This window comes from Trichoderma camerunense (assembly GCF_050948025.1).
Source record: "Trichoderma camerunense strain CBS 138272 chromosome Unknown V8C40scaffold_15, whole genome shotgun sequence".
In the NCBI taxonomy this organism is placed as follows: Eukaryota; Fungi; Ascomycota; class Sordariomycetes; order Hypocreales; family Hypocreaceae; genus Trichoderma; species Trichoderma camerunense.
In genome coordinates this window covers 200,055-219,275 of record NW_028145355.1, presented here as the reverse complement: position 1 = coordinate 219,275, position 19,221 = coordinate 200,055, and the positions used below count along the sequence as shown (strand labels likewise).

The following is a 19,221-nucleotide window of genomic DNA, read 5'->3' as shown; positions in this document are numbered from 1 at the left end:
AAACAGCCAATGCTCAGGCCAGGCATGGATATGGATATGGAAGCTTTCTAGATGAGCAAATCAAACCCGGTCAGAAGCCAAGGAGCCAAGGAGCCACAAGAGCACGGGAAGACGCGGGGTAATACGCCGTTTGGCTTGAATTGTCCGTTGCGTTGGATTGAGAGCCAAAATCGCCATTCCTGGGAGTGTGCAAGGTAGGAGGAGAAGCATGATGGCCCAGAGACTGGCCTGTTTTTGGAGAGGAGCAGGGAAAAGGGGGAGAGAAAGAAGAGGGCCGAAGCTCCGTGAATCTGCTGGCTAGCAACACATGGCTAGACGCAGTTCAGAGAAAGCAATGGAAACCAGAGCAAAGGTGAGAGAAACAAAACACTGGAAAACAACGAAAGCAGACTATTGTTGGTCAGATCTTGATCGCGGCATCCCAAGCCATCAACGCTATTAGCCAGCCACCAGCTAACAACTTAGCGAGCTATTCTTCTCTATTCATTGCGAATTCCCTCTAGCTTCTACGCCCTCCCAAGCTAAATGGTCCTTATCTCGGGACGCCCCCTATCAAAAACGTGCGCAAGTCACTGATATGCCACAAAACCTACGCGCCATACGGACTTTACAACACACAGGGCACGGCTTCGAGACTCTGAAGATTCGCTCAAGGTGCTGACCACGGCGCTTGCGAGGCGTCACGAACCGCCCCCATGCCCATGAAACTATTCGCGGTGGATACACACGCAAGAAACTTGAGCCGGTGGCTGGCCTGGCTCCTTTGGCGTCGCTGACAGGGCTCTGAAGCATCGCTAACGACGGAGCTAAAGCGGTCAGTTGATTATGGTTGATTATGCTTGTCACCCAGCCAAGCCCAGCTCCTCTTTGCTCGTTAGCGAAGCTAAGCGGCAGAGTCCGTTTCTTCAACTTGTCCTGCAGGTTCGTTTGGATCTGCAGCGGGTGACGATCCCGCGTAACGCTGGCGAGATCCCGCGGCCGCAGCATCGCCAGTGCTGTAGCTACCCGGAAGCGCGATTACTATTTAAAGAATTGGATTGAGATGAGCTTGGGTTGAGCTTGGGATCGAAGCTGTCGATAGCGGGAGGCGACAATTGGAGAGTCGGGTGGCGTTGCGATCGCACAGTTGATGCCAAAACGGCGACAACTTGGCTGCAAACTCGGGCTACCAACTTACTGTTTAAACGAACGCTTCCATAGCTCCATCGCGATGGCTTCTCTCCATCTCCAAATTATCATGACTCAAGCTGAAAAGGTATAGCTCAAAGATTGGACAGCCGGGTAGCGTTGTGATCAATCTCACAAGCATCTCAAGACGCCAACAACTTGGCTATGTACCAACGCACTGTCTAAACGAATGCTTCCGCTTCTCCATCTCGACATCTTCTCTCCATCCTCAAAACTAGCATGACGCAAGCTGAGAGGCATTCTTTGAAGATTTACCCGTCTGGGTGATTAAAAATCACATTTTATGATTAATCATCGCGTTGTGCTCTCGGTGCAACTGTAATCGACTTGTCGACTGCCATCAACTGCAACTCTTGCAGATCGTCTATTTACCATGGAATACTACCCTTCTTGCACAACTTGGCAACACAATGAGGTAACACCTCGGAAGAGCTGCCTCGGGAGCGAAAGCTGATGCCGAGTGTAACACTCGGAGTTGAAAATGGCACATAAAAGATGTAGGTGAGCCGGCTTGATATAAAGTTCAGACCAGTCACCCATTAACCAGAACCACACAGAGTCAACCTCGAAAACAACAAGGAACAAAATACAAGACCCCACAAAGAGACACACTGAAAAAAAGAGCTGTAAGAACAACATGTCAACCATTCCGTACGAGGAACATTCCGTCACCTACGGCGATGAAGCCAAATCCATCTTCTACCTCGCCGCCGGCCCTCGGCAAGGCCCTCTCATCATCTTCGTCCACGGCTGGCCCGGCATCGCCAAAACCTGGCATCCCCAGCTCCAAGCTTTCGCCAGCCTCGGGTTCCGAGTAGTCGCCCCCGACATGCCCGGGTACGGCAGATCAACAACCACCAGCGTCAAGACAGACTACTCTCAGGAAAAAGTCGTCGAGGGCGTCCTCGCCGTGCTTCACGACACAGGCAGAGACCAAGCCATCTGGGTAGGACATGACTGGGGCTGCGCCACCGTGTACACCATCGCAAACACCCGGCCCGAGGTCGTTCGGGCCGTCGCAGGGCTCGCCATCCCGTACGGAGTCCTGGAGCGCGGCTGGGCAGGGCTGTTGGCCGCCGTTGATCGCCATGTCTATCCCGAGGACGAGTATCCATACGGCCAGCTCAGCTACATGGCGTTTTACGAGCAGTCCTTTGACAAGGCGATTGCATTTCAGAACAAGAACCCACATACCATGCTGCGATATCTCTTCCGGAAGCCAGAATGGCTCCCCGAGGACACACCCTCTCCCAGAGCAAACGTCCTTAAGCAAGGCGGCTGGTTCGGCGGCATCGATAGCCCTCCTCCGCCATCAACCGTCAAGGATGAAGAACTCATCATGAAGCTTGACGTCTTCCAGGAATTCGTAGCCGCCATGGAAAAGACGGGCTTCGGCTCCGCCGGATGCTACTACATGAACCACAAAGCCAACGAAGAGTATAACCTTGCCCACAGCAAGTACGAAGGCAAGCTCTTCATGCCAGTGCTCTTCGTCCACGCAAGATGGGACAGCGTCAGCAACTGTGCGCGAAACTCGGGGGCTACCGTCTACCAGAGGCGAAAGTGCGAGAAGTTAACGGAGACAATCGTCGAGGCGGGACATCACCTTGCGGCTGAGAAGCCTGAGGATGTGAATGCGGCGATTGCGAGGTGGTTGGTTGAGGAGGTCAAGGACTGGTGGCCTGGGTTTTGGAGCCACCGGTTTGCAAAGCAGCCGTGAAAGTGTTTGGATGAAGGTTGACGGATGATACTTGACGATACGTGTGTATACATAAGAATGTCAAACTCCTTCGACAGTGATGTTGTGATTCTACATTTGGACCTAATTGTTATACTTGAAATATTTATTATCCATTCATCATTAAAGCTGCTCGAAATATCCAGAATGCCATGCATCACATCACTGCTATAAACCCCCTTGAACAAAGATCCTGACACGATACGATACAATTCTCAATCTCTTTGATGGAAAATAAAGCAAAGCAAAAGGAAAAAAAGAACATTACAACGCCACCTGTCCCGCAAGCCACTGCTGACTTATGCCAAATAAAAGTTTTCCCCATTTCTCTTTATCCCGCCTCTTTTTGTAGTATTTGATGTTTCGTCAACATGTCGTATACTGCCCAGTATGTGCCCTTTCCAATCCTGCGATTTTGCCCGGTTCTACCTCTATACTTCATGACCTTGACTCCCCCCTCCTCTTCCCGTCCTTCCGTACTATCCTATTAATTTCGTACAATTGCGGTGTGTCTGTTCGTGTGCGTTTGTGAGATTGCAGCCTCGTGTAGATGTATATAGAGACATTCCCATATCCATTTGTAGGCAGCGCAATCCATCTAATTGCTGCTGCTGCAAGATGTCGCCGCCTGAGATCGTCCAGACGCAATGCTCAGCGCATCAACCTGGAACTCAGTATCGCCCGTGCTGAAAAGCTCAAGCTTGATCCTATCGCCATGCACGCCAAACTCCCTCAGGCGCCTAGCCATCTCCATCATGAACTGCTCCGGCCCGCAGATAAAGTACTCTGTAGATGAATTGTTCAGCCACAACTCTTCCGCGTGCACCTTATCAAGGTCCACCCGTGCGTCGTGATCATAGGTGACGCCCGCTAGATCAGATTCCGCAAGGCGCGTCTTGAAGATGTTGGTCTTGATGTGAGGCTTGTCGCGGGCGATTTTTCGGACATGCTGGTAGAACGGGATCGAGTCTCGCGCACCTTGCACCCACGACACTGGCCTGTTGGGCTGCTTCTCAATCACAGAGTTGAGGATGGCCACCATGGGGGTGACGCCAACACCTGCAGAAATCAGCACCAGAGGGGAGTTGGAAGTGTTGTACGTGTCGAGGAAGAACTCGCCCGCAGGGTGAGTAAGTTCCAGAAGGTCTCCGACGTTCTTTTGATCAATGAGCATGTTTGAGACGACGCCGGGGTTGGTGCCAAACTCGTTTGACAGGTAACTCGGGTGTCGTGTCATCTGCGACCCTCGATCACGCTTGACCGTGATGCGATAATAATCCCGGTTGGGCTTCTCAGAGAGCGAGTATTGCCGTAATTGCAGATATCCATTGTTCGGTAGCTGAACGCGCACCGAGACATACTGACCCGGCATGAAGCTCGGCAGCTGCTTGCCGTCTTCGGGGACAAGATAGAACGAGTAAATATCATCCGACTCCTCCACCTTTTGCTCAATGCGAAACTTCCTCCAGCCCTGCCAATGCTGCCAATCGTGATACAGCTGGGCCTCTCGGCCGATGAGCATCTTTGCAAGCAGCCAGTAGGCCTTGCTCCAGGCAATCTGGACTTGGGGAGTCATGGCCGGTCCAAGGACCTCTCCAAAGGCGGCAATGAGATACTTGGCCACAATGTCGTAGTGCTCGGGCAATATGCCGAGAGAGCAGTGCTTCTGGCACATTCGTTCCATCTTGGGAATTAACTCTGTGATGTGGTTGATGTTGTTTGCGAAGCTGAGGATGATGGCCGTCAGAGCGCGAGGTTGACGACCGTTGGCCTGATTGACCGTGTTGAAGTAGTCATGGAGCTCTGGGTGAGCTGTGAGCATATTCCGGTAGAAGAGGGTTGTGATAACCTCTCCTTGCTCGGTCAGAGCCGGAATGGTGTCTCTGACCAGCTTGACTTGTTGAGGAGTCAAGGCCATGGTGAATGTGTTGAGAAATCTTTTGGCCGCTGAAAGAACAAATTGACCGGCAAGTTGATAGATATATGTATATCTGTATGTATACACAAGGGTGTGTATATATGGGCGTATACGTATATATCAAACTTGGGTACGGAGTAACCGAGACTCAAAGCTATCAAAGGGTATCAAAGTTTTACAAGTACAGAGAAAGAAAACTTGGAAAAAGGTAAAGTAACAAGTAGTTTCGCGAAGAAATCAACAGCAATCAAGGTTATGCGGAGAAGAAGCTTGAAGATTCTGGGGCGTTCATGGAGTTTATTAATGAAAGACAAGAGCACCCTGATTGTTGGGGGGCATAGAGTCCATGGGCTGATGGTCCAATTCCCGTAACGACCCGGCTGGGCCGCACGCGTGCCGCTTGACAACGCCAAATCCTAGCGGTCTCAAGGGCTGAAGAAAAAAAAAATTGGATCATGAGGAGAAAACAAAGCCAAAGAAAAAAAATTTCCAATCTCCAACCTGTCACAAACGTCACCGCGTTTTGGGACAAATCTCGCGTTGACAAGAGGTTTAAGCGAATCGTATGATTCCGGACAGGGGAGGGTCCCGGGACTCGCACCAATTTCAGGTGTGTTCTAGAATTGCAGCCGCTTCGGAGCCCAGTTGCTCTCGGAGTCGAGGGAAAAGTGGACGGGGGGCGGAAAAGCACGCGAGCTGCTATGCCGGGATCTGTCACTCGAGCCAGCCTATTGCGTCAGGGTCTTTGCAGATTGGGACTTAGCCCGGGGCCTCATCGAACGACAAAAATGGGGATAGAGCAACACGCCACAACCAGAAAACTCTTATATCCAGACGGCTATTTGTTGCGGCTGCAGTGTCATCTGCCGAGAACCGGGAACTGGGGTTTCGATGTTGCACGGCGGCCAATCAGGCTCGGCAAAGATAGCACAGAGTGACCCTTTTGTCGTCGTCAATGGCTTCATCAACCGCCCGCAACTTTGCTGAGGGACCGAGTTCAGGGTTTCTCCGGGTTTGCCTTACCCCGTATTACAACTCGTCCAAGATGTCCCGTATCTTAGTAGGGAGATTAGCTACATTTAGTATTAGCACTCGTGGTGTTCAGGAATAGAAGCCGCAGCCCTATCAAAAGTCCGACGGGAAGGATTTGGCAGCGGCCGTACTCTACCTGGAGCGGTTGGTTTGGCATCGCGGGCCGCATTTTGGCGGGTGATATGTATATCAACGTACTAGCAAAGATTAGTTCTACATCGGTCCTCCCTAGCATTAGCATTACGGGAATACGGAGGTCCGTAACCCGTTCTTCTTCTCCCGCTCTCGCTCTCTCTTTCGCACTAGCAGTAGCCTCGGATTGCTCGATGATACAACCGTGCGCGTACGGGCGGCGGCCTGCGCTGGCAATGCCTGGAAGACGAGCAACTCCTGAATCCCTTCCATGGAAAAGATCAACGGGATGACGGGTGAGCTGCCGTGTGCATAAGATACGGTGTGTGTGAGTACGCTTACGGCGAGTGTCAAGATTGCGCTCCTTCACGCGGCGTTGGAAGTACGGAGTGCTACTCCCGGTGCTTATAAAATTTCCCCTTTCGAGACCCATCAGCTGCTTGCTTGGCCCACCGAGAGTGCTACCTCTCTACTGCTTAGTATGAGTAATTGCAGTGACCTTGGACAATTTTCCGAAGCATCAGCCCAGTGGTCTGGCATCAGGCATGTTGCATCCCGAGCTCCGTACAAGGGCATGCATGTTACAGCTAAAGGTAGCCCACGTGCTGGTGGCAACTGTTTAATGCTTGTTGGATGGCTATATCCGTAGACATTATGCTTCCGGGATATAGGGATATAGATAGGGGAGAGACCTATAGGAGAAGGCCGCGAGTAAGAGAATTCTCGTTTGTGACTCGGCAGGTTTCAAGGCAGTATGAAGACGAATTCCGCCATCAACTGTGTCTGGATCGTCGACGGAGAAAATCTCGCCATGCAATCCTGGTTTGTCTTAGTCTTGACAGGGAAATCAGAGATTCTAAACTCCATCATGTGATGGCAACGGGAGGATTCCGAATTATGCCCCTCTCGGTGGCAGAAGATCCAGACAATTTAACCTCGGGATACCGTATTCGAGATGCTCCACGCTGGACAAATAGATTCGTTCATGGGGGCCAGGCACAAAGTGCGAGGGATGTGGAGTCCCGCGGATCCGCATCGAGCGGCTGGACCGAAATCAAAAAAAGAGGCGCAGAAGGGGAAAAGAAGAGGAAGAGGAAAAAAGTCCATGGGTGGAGTTGGAGTTGGCCTCTGCTTCGCTTCAGTTGCGTCACAGATGCTCAGTCGATCTTTATCTGCACGAGAATGGCGTGCATGTGTCGAAATTAGTGCCGAGAGCGGCGTCACAAGATTCGCTGCTTTGACCCGCCCTTGTCCAAGTTGTAGTGCTTGAACTCTGCCATTTCTCTGCTTCTCTTGGAAACCATATCTCGACCTTTTGGTGGAGAGGGTGCCGGACGAGAATTGACTTTCACTTTTTACCAATGCTTTGTTTCTTTCTTCGCCGCCAACCGGTTCGTTACCAATGTCGGACCGGTCCGGTCCTAGCACCCGATGACGGTTTTATCAAACAAGGAGAGCCTGAGTCGAGGATTTTTCAAATGCCTATTAGACACCTTTGTAAGCATCTTCCAACGGCTGCTGTGTCACGGTTTAGTGATACTTACACATACTCTGTCTTGTTGGAAATTGGCCCCGAGTCCAACGATGACAGCACATGTCGATATTTGGCCAGCATCACACTTCGTATGCGGGTAATAGTGCTCTAGCGCCGAGCTGAGCCAGTGATCAACAGACCTGCTATTTTTCTTGCAGTAATCAATCAATTGCGCGACAGCCCTACGGCGAGTGAATTCCAAGCCATACCGCTACCTTGACGGTCACTCGTGGGTCGATCTCAGCTGACACTGTCGTCTTAGAACAGGAGACATTCCATTCGTGAGTCGATGCATTTTCCTACTAGCAGCTGCTCGTCACCGAAGGATTGCGCATAGCCGCCGGTGCTGTCCAGGTGCTGAGCGAAGTCGGAAGCTTGGTTTCAATCTTGTCTCGTTGCAAGAGACCTGCGTATGCGCTCATTTGATTCCGTTCATGACAGCGCAGTGATTCTCTGATCGTTCAAGTGTAACTTATCATTATGAAAAGATCAGTTGCAGTCAGAGTCGATCAAGGCGTCGCTGCTTCCTAGTATGTTCCTTCCCTGTGGTTAGTACGATGACGCTGTAGCATCGCATCGCCTTCTACTCCTCTTTTGCAAGCACATCAATTCTCGAATCTTTTCTTTTTCCTTTTCTTTTTTCTATTTCAATTTTCAATTTTTAATTCTTCAATTTTAATTTGAAGAAGTTTCCATCGCACTAGTAAATGCAGGAACAAGATGAATACGAAGGAAAGAGCGTCATCAGCTGCAGCAGCTATCGTAGCGAGTCCCCCAACTCTTACATAGAGAGGCCTTTTTGATCCATATTACGCATATTACGGGGGGAAAAAACAAGAAAAATAAGAAATCACACGCGCCTACTATTACCTGCATAAGGCACGATAGCCCGGCCCGTAGCAGCAACCACGCGCACCACTCCTGCCACACTGCGACTGACTTACTACCTCACCTATCGATACCCAACTCAGCCTTGCCCTCAGCAGACCAATCCAATCCTTGCTCTCCTCATCTCGTCCATCTTCCCCTCCGTCTCACCACTTTGCTATTGCTTTTGCTTGCGCTTCCTTTTTGCTTTGCAGCAACGACGCCGTCTGCAGCTATGAGCGGCAGCGACGTGGATGCTGCTAACCCCCAGAAAGAGGCCCCAGCTCCCCCCAGTTCCAGCGGCTCCGGCATCAGCATCAAGAAGCGCAAGAAAGACGGCCTCAAGCCCATCATCACCATGGAGGGGCCACCATCGCAGCGACCTGCAGACGCAGATGCGGCATCAGGAACAGGAACAGGCAAGGCGTCCAAGTCGCAGGACAGCACGGACATGCACGAGTAAGTCGACGTTTCGTGAGCTGTCTTTTGATTCTTTGATCCCGTCCCCCTTGTCGTTGCGTCTGTCTGCGTTTGTTGTTGTTTATTTTGATTGTTTCTCACTGCCCGCCTGTACGACGTGACCCCTCCAACCCTTGAAGCCTTGCGGGCAACGGATGGATGATGAGATGAGTGAGCATGGGGTCACGGCGCAAAGCTGCGTGTCCATCCGCCATCATTTGCATGTCTGCCCTGCCATTGGCAAAGGCCCGTCGGGTGCCTGACCGACTTGTCCAACTCCACCGTCACATCCCTCATCATCACCTCGCAGCCGGCAGGTTCGTTTCTATTCCTGTTTTCGCCCTCTGCATGGCCTTTGCATGCAAAATGGCCTCTTCATTCGTTACACACGCTGTGGCTAGCCCCTCATTGTCTGTGCCCGCTCTATGACATGGCCGGCTCCACCGTCTTGGTCCTCCCGAGCCCGGCATTTGCTCGAGTTGAGCCCAGAGGGGACCCAGAAGCTGCAGAAAAAACAGGGCAGATGGGTGTTGATTACTTCATGTGCATTCTTGCCCCTGGCTCCATGCCATCACCGTCACCTATTCTAGCACCTCTGTGCTGGAGCTGGAATGAGGCACTGATGGAGATGATCTCTGTTCGTATCAGCGGAGCCGCAGCCAACGTCGAGTGACGAGCTGGAGGCCGCTCCGCGAGGCTGATGACCGCCGAGTCCTGCGCCGAACCGGGGGTTGTCTTTGCTTTGTTTTATGCTGTGTTGTGTTGTTGTTTGATTTCGCAAAGGGTCGTATTATTTCAGCCTTGCTCTTGTTGTTTGCCACTGCCACGGCGATGGAGCTGTACTTTTCGTTTGCTGCGGCCTTCCATGTGGCCAGGGTTTCGCGTGCTGTTGCCCGAGTGCTGCTCCGTGGGCATCCCGTTGGTCCCGTTGCCAGTCTCATTTTGTTTATCCGGATAGCTGCTTTGGCTGTCCGTTCAAGGCATGGAAAAGGGACTCGGCGCTGTCGTTATCCTTCCGTTATCCAACCCTGATATCCCCTGCTCCTCTCACACTCTTTCTCTCATCCCGACATCTCGTCTCCGAGCTCTCATTATAAGGCACAGCAGCTTCAGGGCGCTTCGCCGCTTGCAGAGCTGCCGGCGTCTGTGAGCGTGCCCCACTGGAGGGGCTGGCTCGGGCGGGTAGTCGAATCGAACAGCCACGGCCCAAGTAGGTACGGGCTTGTTTTGCTGCCGCTTTCAGCTGCTCGCCGTCATCATTGGTGTGCCCAGCCAATGAAGATCTGGCTGGCTGTTGATGCGTGTGTGTGTGCTCAGCCAGTCTCACTCTCGCTGCCACGCCGTTCTCGTTCTTTCTCCCCTCTGTCACCTTGTCACGATACCGCCTCTACCAGAATAACCCTCACCTTGTCTGCCCGGTTTGCTGCCTGGGCAAGAAGGAAAAAAGCCCGAGGTTCTCTACCTTTTGTGCTCTGTGCGCACTTTGCCATTCCTTATTTTATTTTTATTTTTCATTTACATTTGCTTCCTCTTCTTCCTTTTCCTGGTTAGCCAAAACGGGCCCTATTTATTGTCCCTCTCGTCATCCCATCTTTGGGATAGACCCTGCCCGAAACCAGCCGCGAGTCTCATTGCCCAACCATTTGCCGCGGACAGACGCTGCATAATGTCAAAGACAGCATGAGCTTTCTCAAGACCAGGTTCCCCTCACCTTTTTTCTACTTGTCTATACCCTCTTTTTCAAACCCCCTTTCGAGCGACAGGACCCCTTTCAAGAGCATGTGCAAGGGGCTTTTTTGCCTTGATTATCGCGCCCAAGTGGGCGGCCCGCTTGGCTGCAAAAGCTCCTACTTGCTGCTACTGCTGCTGCTGCCATGAGCGCTACTGCGGCCATGCTGCCATTGTAGCGTCAAGTACGTGATGTCCATGGCATCTATCAGGTACCTTGGCTGGCAGCTGCCATCTCTCACTCACTTTGAGTTACCGCTGTCACTGCCGCTGCCAGTGTCGCTCGCACGCGCAGTTGTTTGTAGGCTGTGGGTTGGGCTTACAATCTTGATACCGTCACCCCGCAAAGCGTCTCTATGGCTGGAGTTTACCGCTAGCCTCTTCCCCCCCTTCCCACATAGACCGCCCAATCAACTGCCACTATCCCTGCGCCCGCTTGTCTCCAACTTCGACCCTTTCTCTCCATTCCATCGTCTTGCGGCCAGGTAGTTGCTTGGTCCATCAAGTCTGCCACCGTTTTCTCCTTGTTGACGCGCTTCCGCAAGCCCGAGTTGCGATCGCTAACTGCTGCTGTTTGTTTTTCTTGCAATCTAGAACCCGCCAATTGCCCAGCGCCACCATGGCTCACTCGCCGTCCTCATCGTCGGCGGCTGACGACCCCGCCGAGAACACGGCCGACGAGGAAGATTCCGAAGACTACTGCAAGGGCGGTTATCACCCCGTCCAGATTGGCGAAAAGTTCAAGGACGGCAAGTACACGGTTGTGCGCAAGCTGGGCTGGGGTCACTTCTCGACCGTCTGGCTGTCGCGGGACAACACAAACGGCAAACACGTCGCGCTCAAGGTGGTGCGCTCCGCCACCCACTACACGGAGACGGCCGTCGATGAGATTAAGCTTCTCAACAAGATCGTCCAGGCCAACCCCAACCACCCCGGCCGCAAGCATGTCGTCAGCCTCCTCGACTCGTTTGAACACAAGGGCCCCAACGGAACCCACATGTGCATGGTGTTTGAGGTGCTGGGCGAGAATCTGCTAGGCCTCATAAAGAGATGGAACCACCGCGGTATCCCCATGCCTCTGGTCAAGCAAATCACCAAGCAAGTCCTGCTTGGCCTGGATTACCTACACCGGGAATGTGGCATCATCCACACCGATCTCAAGCCCGAAAACGTCTTGATTGAAATTGGAGACGTTGAGCAGATTGTCAAGAAGGTCGTCAAGCCCGAGACGCCCGACAAAGAGAACAACCGCAACGGCCGCAGAAGACGTAGGACGCTCATTACTGGCAGCCAGCCGTTGCCGTCTCCCCTCAACGCCAACTTCAACCACAACAACCTATTCCCATCATCAACTTCCCAGGGCAGCCTGGCTGGAATGCTGGAAGGTACGACCACCGTCACCTCTTTCCGTTTGGCATTTTTCTAACGTTCTTTCCTTTCTTTCTAGGTAAGAACAAGGACGGATCGCCAAAGGCCGACGACGCTCATAAGAGAGAAAAGTCTGCGTAAGTTTTGACACACCTCTGTTCCCTCTCTTTCCATTTGCGCCTAGACTGTTTGGTTCTCTTTCCTAACATCAAGACTGTTTCTTGCCGCCATCTAGTGACCTCCTGACTCGCGAAGTGTCGGGTATCTCTCTAGACAAATCCAGCACACCTTCGTCGGGCTCAACAGGCGACAAGCGCAAGGCGGATGATTCGCATGCATTTGAGGTGATTAGCGTCAAGATTGCCGACCTGGGCAATGCATGCTGGGTCAATCACCACTTCACCAACGATATTCAAACGCGACAATATCGATCTCCAGAGGTGATTCTAGGCGCAAAGTGGGGTGCAAGCACAGATGTCTGGAGCATGTCTGCCATGGTAAGTGTCTGCTATTTGACCCTTTTGATTCACTTGTTTCGTCAACATTCCATCGAATCAACTAACAAACGTTGATAGGTGTTCGAGCTGATTACGGGCGACTATCTCTTCGATCCCCAGTCTGGCACTAAGTATGGCAAGGACGACGACCACATCGCGCAGATCATAGAGCTGCTGGGCCCCTTCCCACGATCCCTGTGCCTCAGCGGCAAATGGAGCCAGGAAATTTTCAACAGAAAGGGAGAGCTCCGGAACATTCATAGGCTGAGGCACTGGGCTTTACCAGACGTCCTGAGAGAGAAATATCATTTCAAAGAGGACGAGGCTAAGCGCATCTCGGCCTTTTTGACTCCGATGCTCGAGCTCGTGCCAGAGAAGCGCGCTAACGCCGGCGGCATGGCAGGGCACCCGTGGCTGGACGACACGCCGGGCATGAAGGGCGTCAAGATCGAGGGGTTGGAGGTTGGCAGCCGTGGAGAGGGGATCGACGGCTGGGCCACCGAGGTGCGGAAACGATGAACTGGAGCTCTATATAGACGGACAGGAGCCATGGATCAAGCCATGTTGCGCAATGTATTTTTGGACCATACTACGCCGCCAACTAATGAGATGGATGGTAGAAGATTTCGGTGCCCGGGCATAGTCGAAGGATGCCCAGGATAGCCTTTCAAAGTCAAGGTAGATATGAAAAATGATTCCCTTACGAAACAAACAAGCGAGAGGGGCGGGAGAAACAAACGAAAATCACAGAAAAAAAAAGTTGTTGGAAGGGGAGCTGGCCACTACAATTTTGACATGATGGAATGGACGGCGATAGATAGACTTGCAATGTGAAGATGTTTTTTCATCATGCCTATTTCAAACAAGTCGTGTGCTAAGGACCTCTTTATCTTGTCCTGTCCTGTCTATCCGGCCATGATGCGCTCTTGCGACTGAACATGCCATCCAATCAAGGGAGGAATCGCCAAACAGACAAACAAACAAAGCAATGATCTGTTGTATACATGTGATTGATACATGCCTCTTTTCCCACTTTCGTCTTTCTCATTCTGGAACCCTGGTCCTTCCCCCTCTCGTCTCTCTTACTGTACGGTAATATCAAGCGCGTATATCTTCTCGCGTCCACATTCGCCAGTCAACCAAAAGTAAAGTAAGGTACTAGGTAGTTAGGTATTGAGGGGAGGACGATGGGTGGTAGGTATAGCAAGGTAAAGGAGCTTTAGGTAAAGATGGTGATCAGTACCCAAGCGCAGCCTTGAAGATATCAAGGTTAAAGAAGAAAGAAAGAAATCAAGAAAATGACTCCGGTTACAAAGAAAAGCTGCGAGAAGCAGTTGTGTGAGAGAAAAGGAAAAGATAAGGACAAAAAAGACCAGCAATAAAAAGCAATAAAAGCAAAAAGCAAAAAACCATGCGGGGAGATATCACTGCAAGCAAACAGTACGCCTTCCTCCGAGCCCTTGTTTTCTCTTCTTTCTCTCCTTTTTCTCTCTTTCTCCTTTGTCCCACCGAGTTGCTTCTTGTTTTGATTCTTCTTTTTTCCTTTTCTTTTTTTCTTTTATATCACCCTGCCCATAGAAAACCCCCTCCAAATTCCCCAGGAACCTAGGCCTTTCTTGTAGCCTGCAAAAAACCGATACGCCTACCCCGTTGCAGAGTCATCCGAAGCCACTTACTTCTTACTTCTCGCTGATCTCCTGGCCTTGACTGCAGCAGCTGGCCCGTCGGCCTTCGAGGGCTCGTCTTCCCGGCTTGCGTCCTCGGCTTGAAGGTCACCATCGTCAGTCTCCGGCGTTGTTGGCTCTTTGCTCGAGCTCGCGTCCTTGTCTTTCTCGTGTGATTTGAGGACTTCTCTTACGATGCGCTTCCCTTCATCCATTTCGCCGTTGGGCGTCCCGCAAGCCATGCACTTCCACATGCCCAGCTCGCCCAGGCTCTTGGTACCTGGGGGTGCCTGTCCGTTTACCACGCGGCACGTGCGGCAGATGAGCACGATGCGGTTCTTGGCGGCGGTTTCGTCTTCGCCCAGGAGGACGTCGAAGATGCGATCGTACCAATGGGGCTCGGAGGGGGGCTGTGGTGGCGGGATGCTGTACAGCTGGCTCTGCGCCGATTGGGGTCGAGGAGGAGGAAGAGCATTGCCAAACGCATTGGGCGCGAATTCAGCCGAGGTATCGAAAGAGGCGACACTCTGGGCGAGGGGTGTAACGGGTCGGCTGCTGGGAGCAAGCGAGGCGGGCGAGAATTCTCGTCGGGGGATGTTGGCTGTCGGGGGAGGAGAGATGTGAATGCGTTCCGGCATAGTCCAAGATCCCTGTTGCTGCGTCTTTTTCGCATCAGATGGCTCCTCGGGGGCCTCCTGCTGCCTGCTTCGTGGTCTGCCGTCGGGGCCGCCATATTTCTCAATCAGCTCCATAGTGGAGTCATATTTTGTCGCATCCTTGAGCTTCTGGATCGTCTTGCCGCGCTCTTCTTGCAGCGCCTTGAGCTTGGCCTCGAGGCTTTCGATGCGGAAGTTGTAGTAGCTCGTGATGACGACGCGCGTTGTGTAGATGCTGTGTGACGACAAACAAACGGTTGAATCGTCAGCCAGGGGTAGGGGACAGAGGGGGGAGAGGGAGGAGCAATCTGCGAATACTCGTTGCGTGTAGATATGCGCATAACATGCAATGCGCTCTTCCAAATAACATCTCGACAAAGGCAAGGGACAAACTCACAAGACAGGCCCGCCAGCCATGCCAGTCCATTCCCAGGCTCCGAGATTGGGATATCCCACAACCAGGAGAAGGACAATGACGCTGACGAGGTAGGCGAAGGAGGTATAGAGGGTTCCCAGCACCTTGATCTTGCGAGATCGCAGACGAGTCCATTCCAGGCGAGTCTGGGTGGTTGTAATCTTTTTCGAGAGGGCCGAAAGCGCCTTTTCGAAGGACGCCGGCGAGGAGTCGTCGCTCTGTGTTGCGCCAGGTCAGTCAGCAGCTTGAAGCCAAAGGGAACAGCACAGGTAAGCATTGTAAAATCCAAGACTCACCTTGAACGGCCAAAACGACACCATGGCGGGCAGCTGTTTAGGGGGGCTAAAGGAGAGTCTGGTGAGGTTTGGAATTGGAATTGTTGCCAGAGACAGGCTCGTGGTTCCCCAGGGAACGAGACAGGGTGCAAGCTGAGGGCGTGGGAAAAGGAGGTCGCGCAAGGAGCTGGTAGGTAAGCACGAGGCTGAAGCTGAGACTCTGCAACGGCGCAGCCGCAAGCAAAGACAGAGTTGAGGCTGGTTGAAGCCTCGTGAGCCCTCGCAGAGGAGAAGCACGAGACAGAGAGGCACGACGAACCGGAGTGACTTGGGCCTAGCGAGTAGCTCCGGCAGGATGAAGAAGTACCTTTTGGCTAGTGTGGACACAGAGGCTGAAATGAGCTCGTGGTGACTTCATTGGGCAGGTGGGAGAGGCGCGCCACAGGCAGGTGGGGGAGGATTTAGTGGTTGACTGGCATTTTGGAGTGCTGAGCCACAGCGCGTGCAGCAGCTACCCCGGATGGCAAGCCACAGGCCAGTGACCTTCCAGTTGGAGGGAGGTCATGCCATCAATGTGGTTGGTTTGGAGTACAGCCTGATATATCGAAATCTACCTAGTAGGTACCTACCTGCAGTGCTAAATTAATATTCTATAGTAGAGTACCGTTGCTACATATTAGCCATCAGATTTCGGTAACAAAAGGCGTCTTGATTGTTGTAATTGAGTGCCTGACAGCGAAATGGCCAGAATTCAAAGAAACAACCTTGAATAGCCCGAATGCGCCACAATCTATCTCTTTTTCTGACAGCTGTACATTCAGGAGGTACTCATATAATATCACCTGTTGTCCACAGGCGGCACGGCTGATAGATGTTTTCTTCGTATTCTGCCGGCGATATTAAAAATGCAACCCTTGAAACGCCATCCTCGTTTCAATCAATGCCAGGCACCCTCCGCACGTTGGCCGATCGGAGCACCTCACGCACGCTAAGATAATCAGGGTCTTGGATCTTGCATAATGCCCATCTGACAAGTCAATTGATTCCAAGAAAAGCAACACCGAAATTTCTTATCAGTTGTGACATGATATTGTGGTGATGAATCAAAGAAGAAAAAAATCATAAAGTCACATTAAGAAAAAGGGACGAATAAATTGCTACTCCTATTTCGCTCTAGATACAATCCTTCTGTGCTGACATTCTTACCGTAGCTAGGTAGCTTTGTAAATAACGTATGTGTGTATCTATATAAGATAGATCCTCCTCTGTCTTTTAGAATCAATTTCCCATAATCATAACTTCATCAGTAGCACCATCAATGTTGTCAACGTTATTGCCCTCTATACTTCCTCTTCCACATCTGTAAGTGCATCCCCATTATCATCAACTTCAATAATCTTGCGTAGATTGGCATCGGCCAAACAATAAGGCGGCGTCCAGCCAAAGTCGTCGTTCCACATACAATGATGCGCGGTCCAAATGTGGTCGATATTATTGCACGTCTGGCCCGCATTGATACATTCCGCGCAAAGCACCATGCCGCCGTTGCAGTCTTCGCAGACATACGCCTGCTCCGTATGGACACTGGCTCGGCCGCAGACGTTGCAGTGGCATGTTGCGTGATCCCACCTGTGCTGTGTTTTTTTGCCTGCCGGATCCTCCAGCCAGATGGGGATGTTGGCTTGCTTGGCGTGTCTCTTGAGGTACTTGACAAACTGCCTCCTATTAGATCGCTGGGCGTGAGCAAAAAGAGTGCAGTTCAGAAAGTCTCTCTCGGCAAAATCCGCAAAACCTTCGTTGATGAGGAGCTCCACCACTTTGCGGTGTCCGTTTCTAGCAGCCGCAAAGATGGGAGTCGACCCAAACTTGTCTCTCGCGTTCGCCATGCTGGTTAAAGGTAATAGCCTCTTGATGACCTTTGTGTGCCCTCGCATAGCGGCGTGGAAGAATGCCGAGCGACCTAGGGTGTCCAGGTGATCAAGCCGGAAACCCTTCGTCTTGAGAAACATATTCAACAGACGATAACTTCCTGCATAAGCTGCTCTGATGCCTGGGGTATAACCTGCGATGGTGGTGGCCATGATATCGGCACCGTGGCTTAAGAGGATCCTTGAGGTCTGCAAATGACGGCCATCTGCGGCGCAAATCAAAGAGTTCCACCCTGTTGTGCTGCTGCTCCGCACATCAGCGCCGCAGATGAGGAGGATGTTTGCCAGTGAGGCGTGGCCACCGTCCGAAGCGGCCATGAGCGGTGTCCAGCCTGACAAGGTCTTCATATGGATGTCAGCCCCGTAGGCGAGCAATAGATTGACTATATCCAGGTGGCCATTCGTGGCAGCCAGTGTTATAGGACTCCATCCACCGACGGCCTTGGCCATGACGTCTGCTCCACGGCTAACTAGGAGCATGGCCATTCTCAGGTCGCCGCGATTTGCAGCCATACAGAGAGCTGTCCATCGATTAGTACATCTCTGCTCGGTATTAACACCACGATCCAATAGCAGCTCAACTGTATCGTAATGTCCTTTGTCGGCCGCAAGGGTCAAGGGAGTCCAGCCATTTTCGTCTGCAACAGCTGAAGGGTTGAAACCGTGACCAAGAAGCACTTGTACTGCCTCGGTGTGTCCGCCATCGGCTGCTATGTGTAGGCAACTCCAACCACCCGCCTCGGGGGTTGGATCAGCCCCTCGTTTGAGAAGATAGGTTAGGATGTCTGCGTGGCCGAAAGTAGCGGCCGACCTCAGCGCTGACCAGTTGATCCCGTAATCACCCTCCATCGACACACCATACTCGTCCAGCAAGAGCTTCGCAACACCGAGGCTCCCACGGCAACAGGCCACACTGATGGGCGACCAGCCAAAGCTTGTAAGCGCTGTACAGCTAGCGCCATGCTCTACCAGCTTCTTGACAATGTTGGCGTGCCCGAAGCTGGCAGCGAGGGTGATGGGCGTCCACCCTCGATCGTCTTCAGCCATTGGGTTGATTCCAGGAGTCGACAGCACCATTTCAGCGCATTTGGGGCTTCCGGTGCACGAGACAACGAAGATGAGATATGGGTGGTCTTTTAGGCGGATGCCGGCTTGGATGGCTCTCTTGAGGGTGTCTACCTTGTCCCGGTTGGCCGCCCATGTGAGGCAGGAATCTTGCTTGTACTTATGATACATCTGATCTCGCTGGTATAGAACATCGCCAAACATGACGTTGAAGAGACGGCACGTCCTCACGAAAGCAGCAATGTCGCCCTTTTCTTCGAGGTAGGCTCCGATCTGTCCGATGATTTCATTTGGAATGCGAAGCAGCGCGGGTTTTCTGTTCGTCTCATCCATTGTGCATTCATTTTTCTCTGAAAGAATGTTGCCTCTGCTGCTTGTTTCCACGGTGATTGTGTCTTCTTCCATCATACTTAGTGCTCGCACGGCAAAGAGGCAAGAGCTCGGCGCAGAAAACGGGGTGTGGTCACCCGTATGATAGTAGACAGAGTCTATGCAAGAAATAATGTCAGGAGAGGAGCAAGACCACAGCCGGAAAAAGAGAAGAACAGTACCATGTCCAAATATAAAAGAAAGAGGGGGGGGGACAACGAGACGAGACTCGAAGCTGATCGCGAGGACGGGATGCCCCCAAGTACTGGAAAAATGAAAAAGCAACGAAAAGCGAGCAAGGCTGCCGGTCAGTATGTGGCTGGCTGCAGCTGCACAAACATTTCAGCCTCAGCGCCAAGCTAGATATGCACTGCAATAACTGCCATGG

The 19,221-nt window shown here is 52.1% G+C and overlaps 6 protein-coding genes across 6 annotated transcripts; 3 read left to right on the top strand and 3 right to left on the bottom strand.

Annotated features, from left to right (window-relative positions):
- Positions 1 to 1,669: 1,669 nt before the first annotated feature.
- On the top strand, positions 1,670 to 2,908 carry V8C40DRAFT_276353 (alpha/beta fold hydrolase; the record flags this gene model as incomplete). Its single annotated transcript, XM_083220827.1, has 2 exons — positions 1,670 to 1,689; positions 1,768 to 2,908. The coding sequence occupies 2 exons, from the start codon at positions 1,670 to 1,672 to the stop codon at positions 2,906 to 2,908; spliced, it is 1,161 nt and encodes a 386-aa protein (XP_083070426.1).
- A 479-nt stretch (positions 2,909 to 3,387) lies between these two features.
- V8C40DRAFT_64108 (globin-like protein) lies at positions 3,388 to 5,194 on the bottom strand. The gene has a single exon (XM_083223227.1). The coding sequence runs from the start codon at positions 4,842 to 4,844 to the stop codon at positions 3,525 to 3,527; it is 1,320 nt and encodes a 439-aa protein (XP_083070425.1). The 5' UTR covers positions 4,845 to 5,194; the 3' UTR covers positions 3,388 to 3,524.
- Positions 5,195 to 8,644: 3,450 nt separating this feature from the next.
- Positions 8,645 to 9,541, top strand: V8C40DRAFT_268286 (uncharacterized protein; the record flags this gene model as incomplete). Its single annotated transcript, XM_083219944.1, has 3 exons — positions 8,645 to 8,868; positions 9,115 to 9,185; positions 9,270 to 9,541. The coding sequence occupies 3 exons, from the start codon at positions 8,645 to 8,647 to the stop codon at positions 9,539 to 9,541; spliced, it is 567 nt and encodes a 188-aa protein (XP_083070424.1).
- A 638-nt stretch (positions 9,542 to 10,179) lies between these two features.
- V8C40DRAFT_63966 (kinase-like domain-containing protein) lies at positions 10,180 to 13,426 on the top strand. Its single transcript, XM_083223225.1, has 5 exons — positions 10,180 to 10,568; positions 11,191 to 11,981; positions 12,044 to 12,101; positions 12,200 to 12,461; positions 12,540 to 13,426. The coding sequence occupies exons 1-5, from the start codon at positions 10,549 to 10,551 to the stop codon at positions 12,978 to 12,980; spliced, it is 1,572 nt and encodes a 523-aa protein (XP_083070423.1). The 5' UTR covers positions 10,180 to 10,548; the 3' UTR covers positions 12,981 to 13,426.
- Positions 13,427 to 14,133: 707 nt separating this feature from the next.
- Positions 14,134 to 15,516, bottom strand: V8C40DRAFT_268284 (lunapark family zinc ribbon domain-containing protein; the record flags this gene model as incomplete). Its single annotated transcript, XM_083219943.1, has 3 exons — positions 14,134 to 15,016; positions 15,179 to 15,414; positions 15,493 to 15,516. 3 exons carry the CDS (start codon positions 15,514 to 15,516, stop codon positions 14,134 to 14,136), a joined length of 1,143 nt encoding a protein of 380 aa, XP_083070422.1.
- Positions 15,517 to 16,811: 1,295 nt separating this feature from the next.
- On the bottom strand, positions 16,812 to 18,797 carry V8C40DRAFT_276349 (ankyrin repeat domain-containing protein; the record flags this gene model as incomplete). Its single annotated transcript, XM_083220826.1, has 3 exons — positions 16,812 to 17,358; positions 17,398 to 17,865; positions 18,223 to 18,797. 3 exons carry the CDS (start codon positions 18,795 to 18,797, stop codon positions 16,812 to 16,814), a joined length of 1,590 nt encoding a protein of 529 aa, XP_083070421.1.
- Between the last annotated feature and the right edge of the window lie 424 nt (positions 18,798 to 19,221).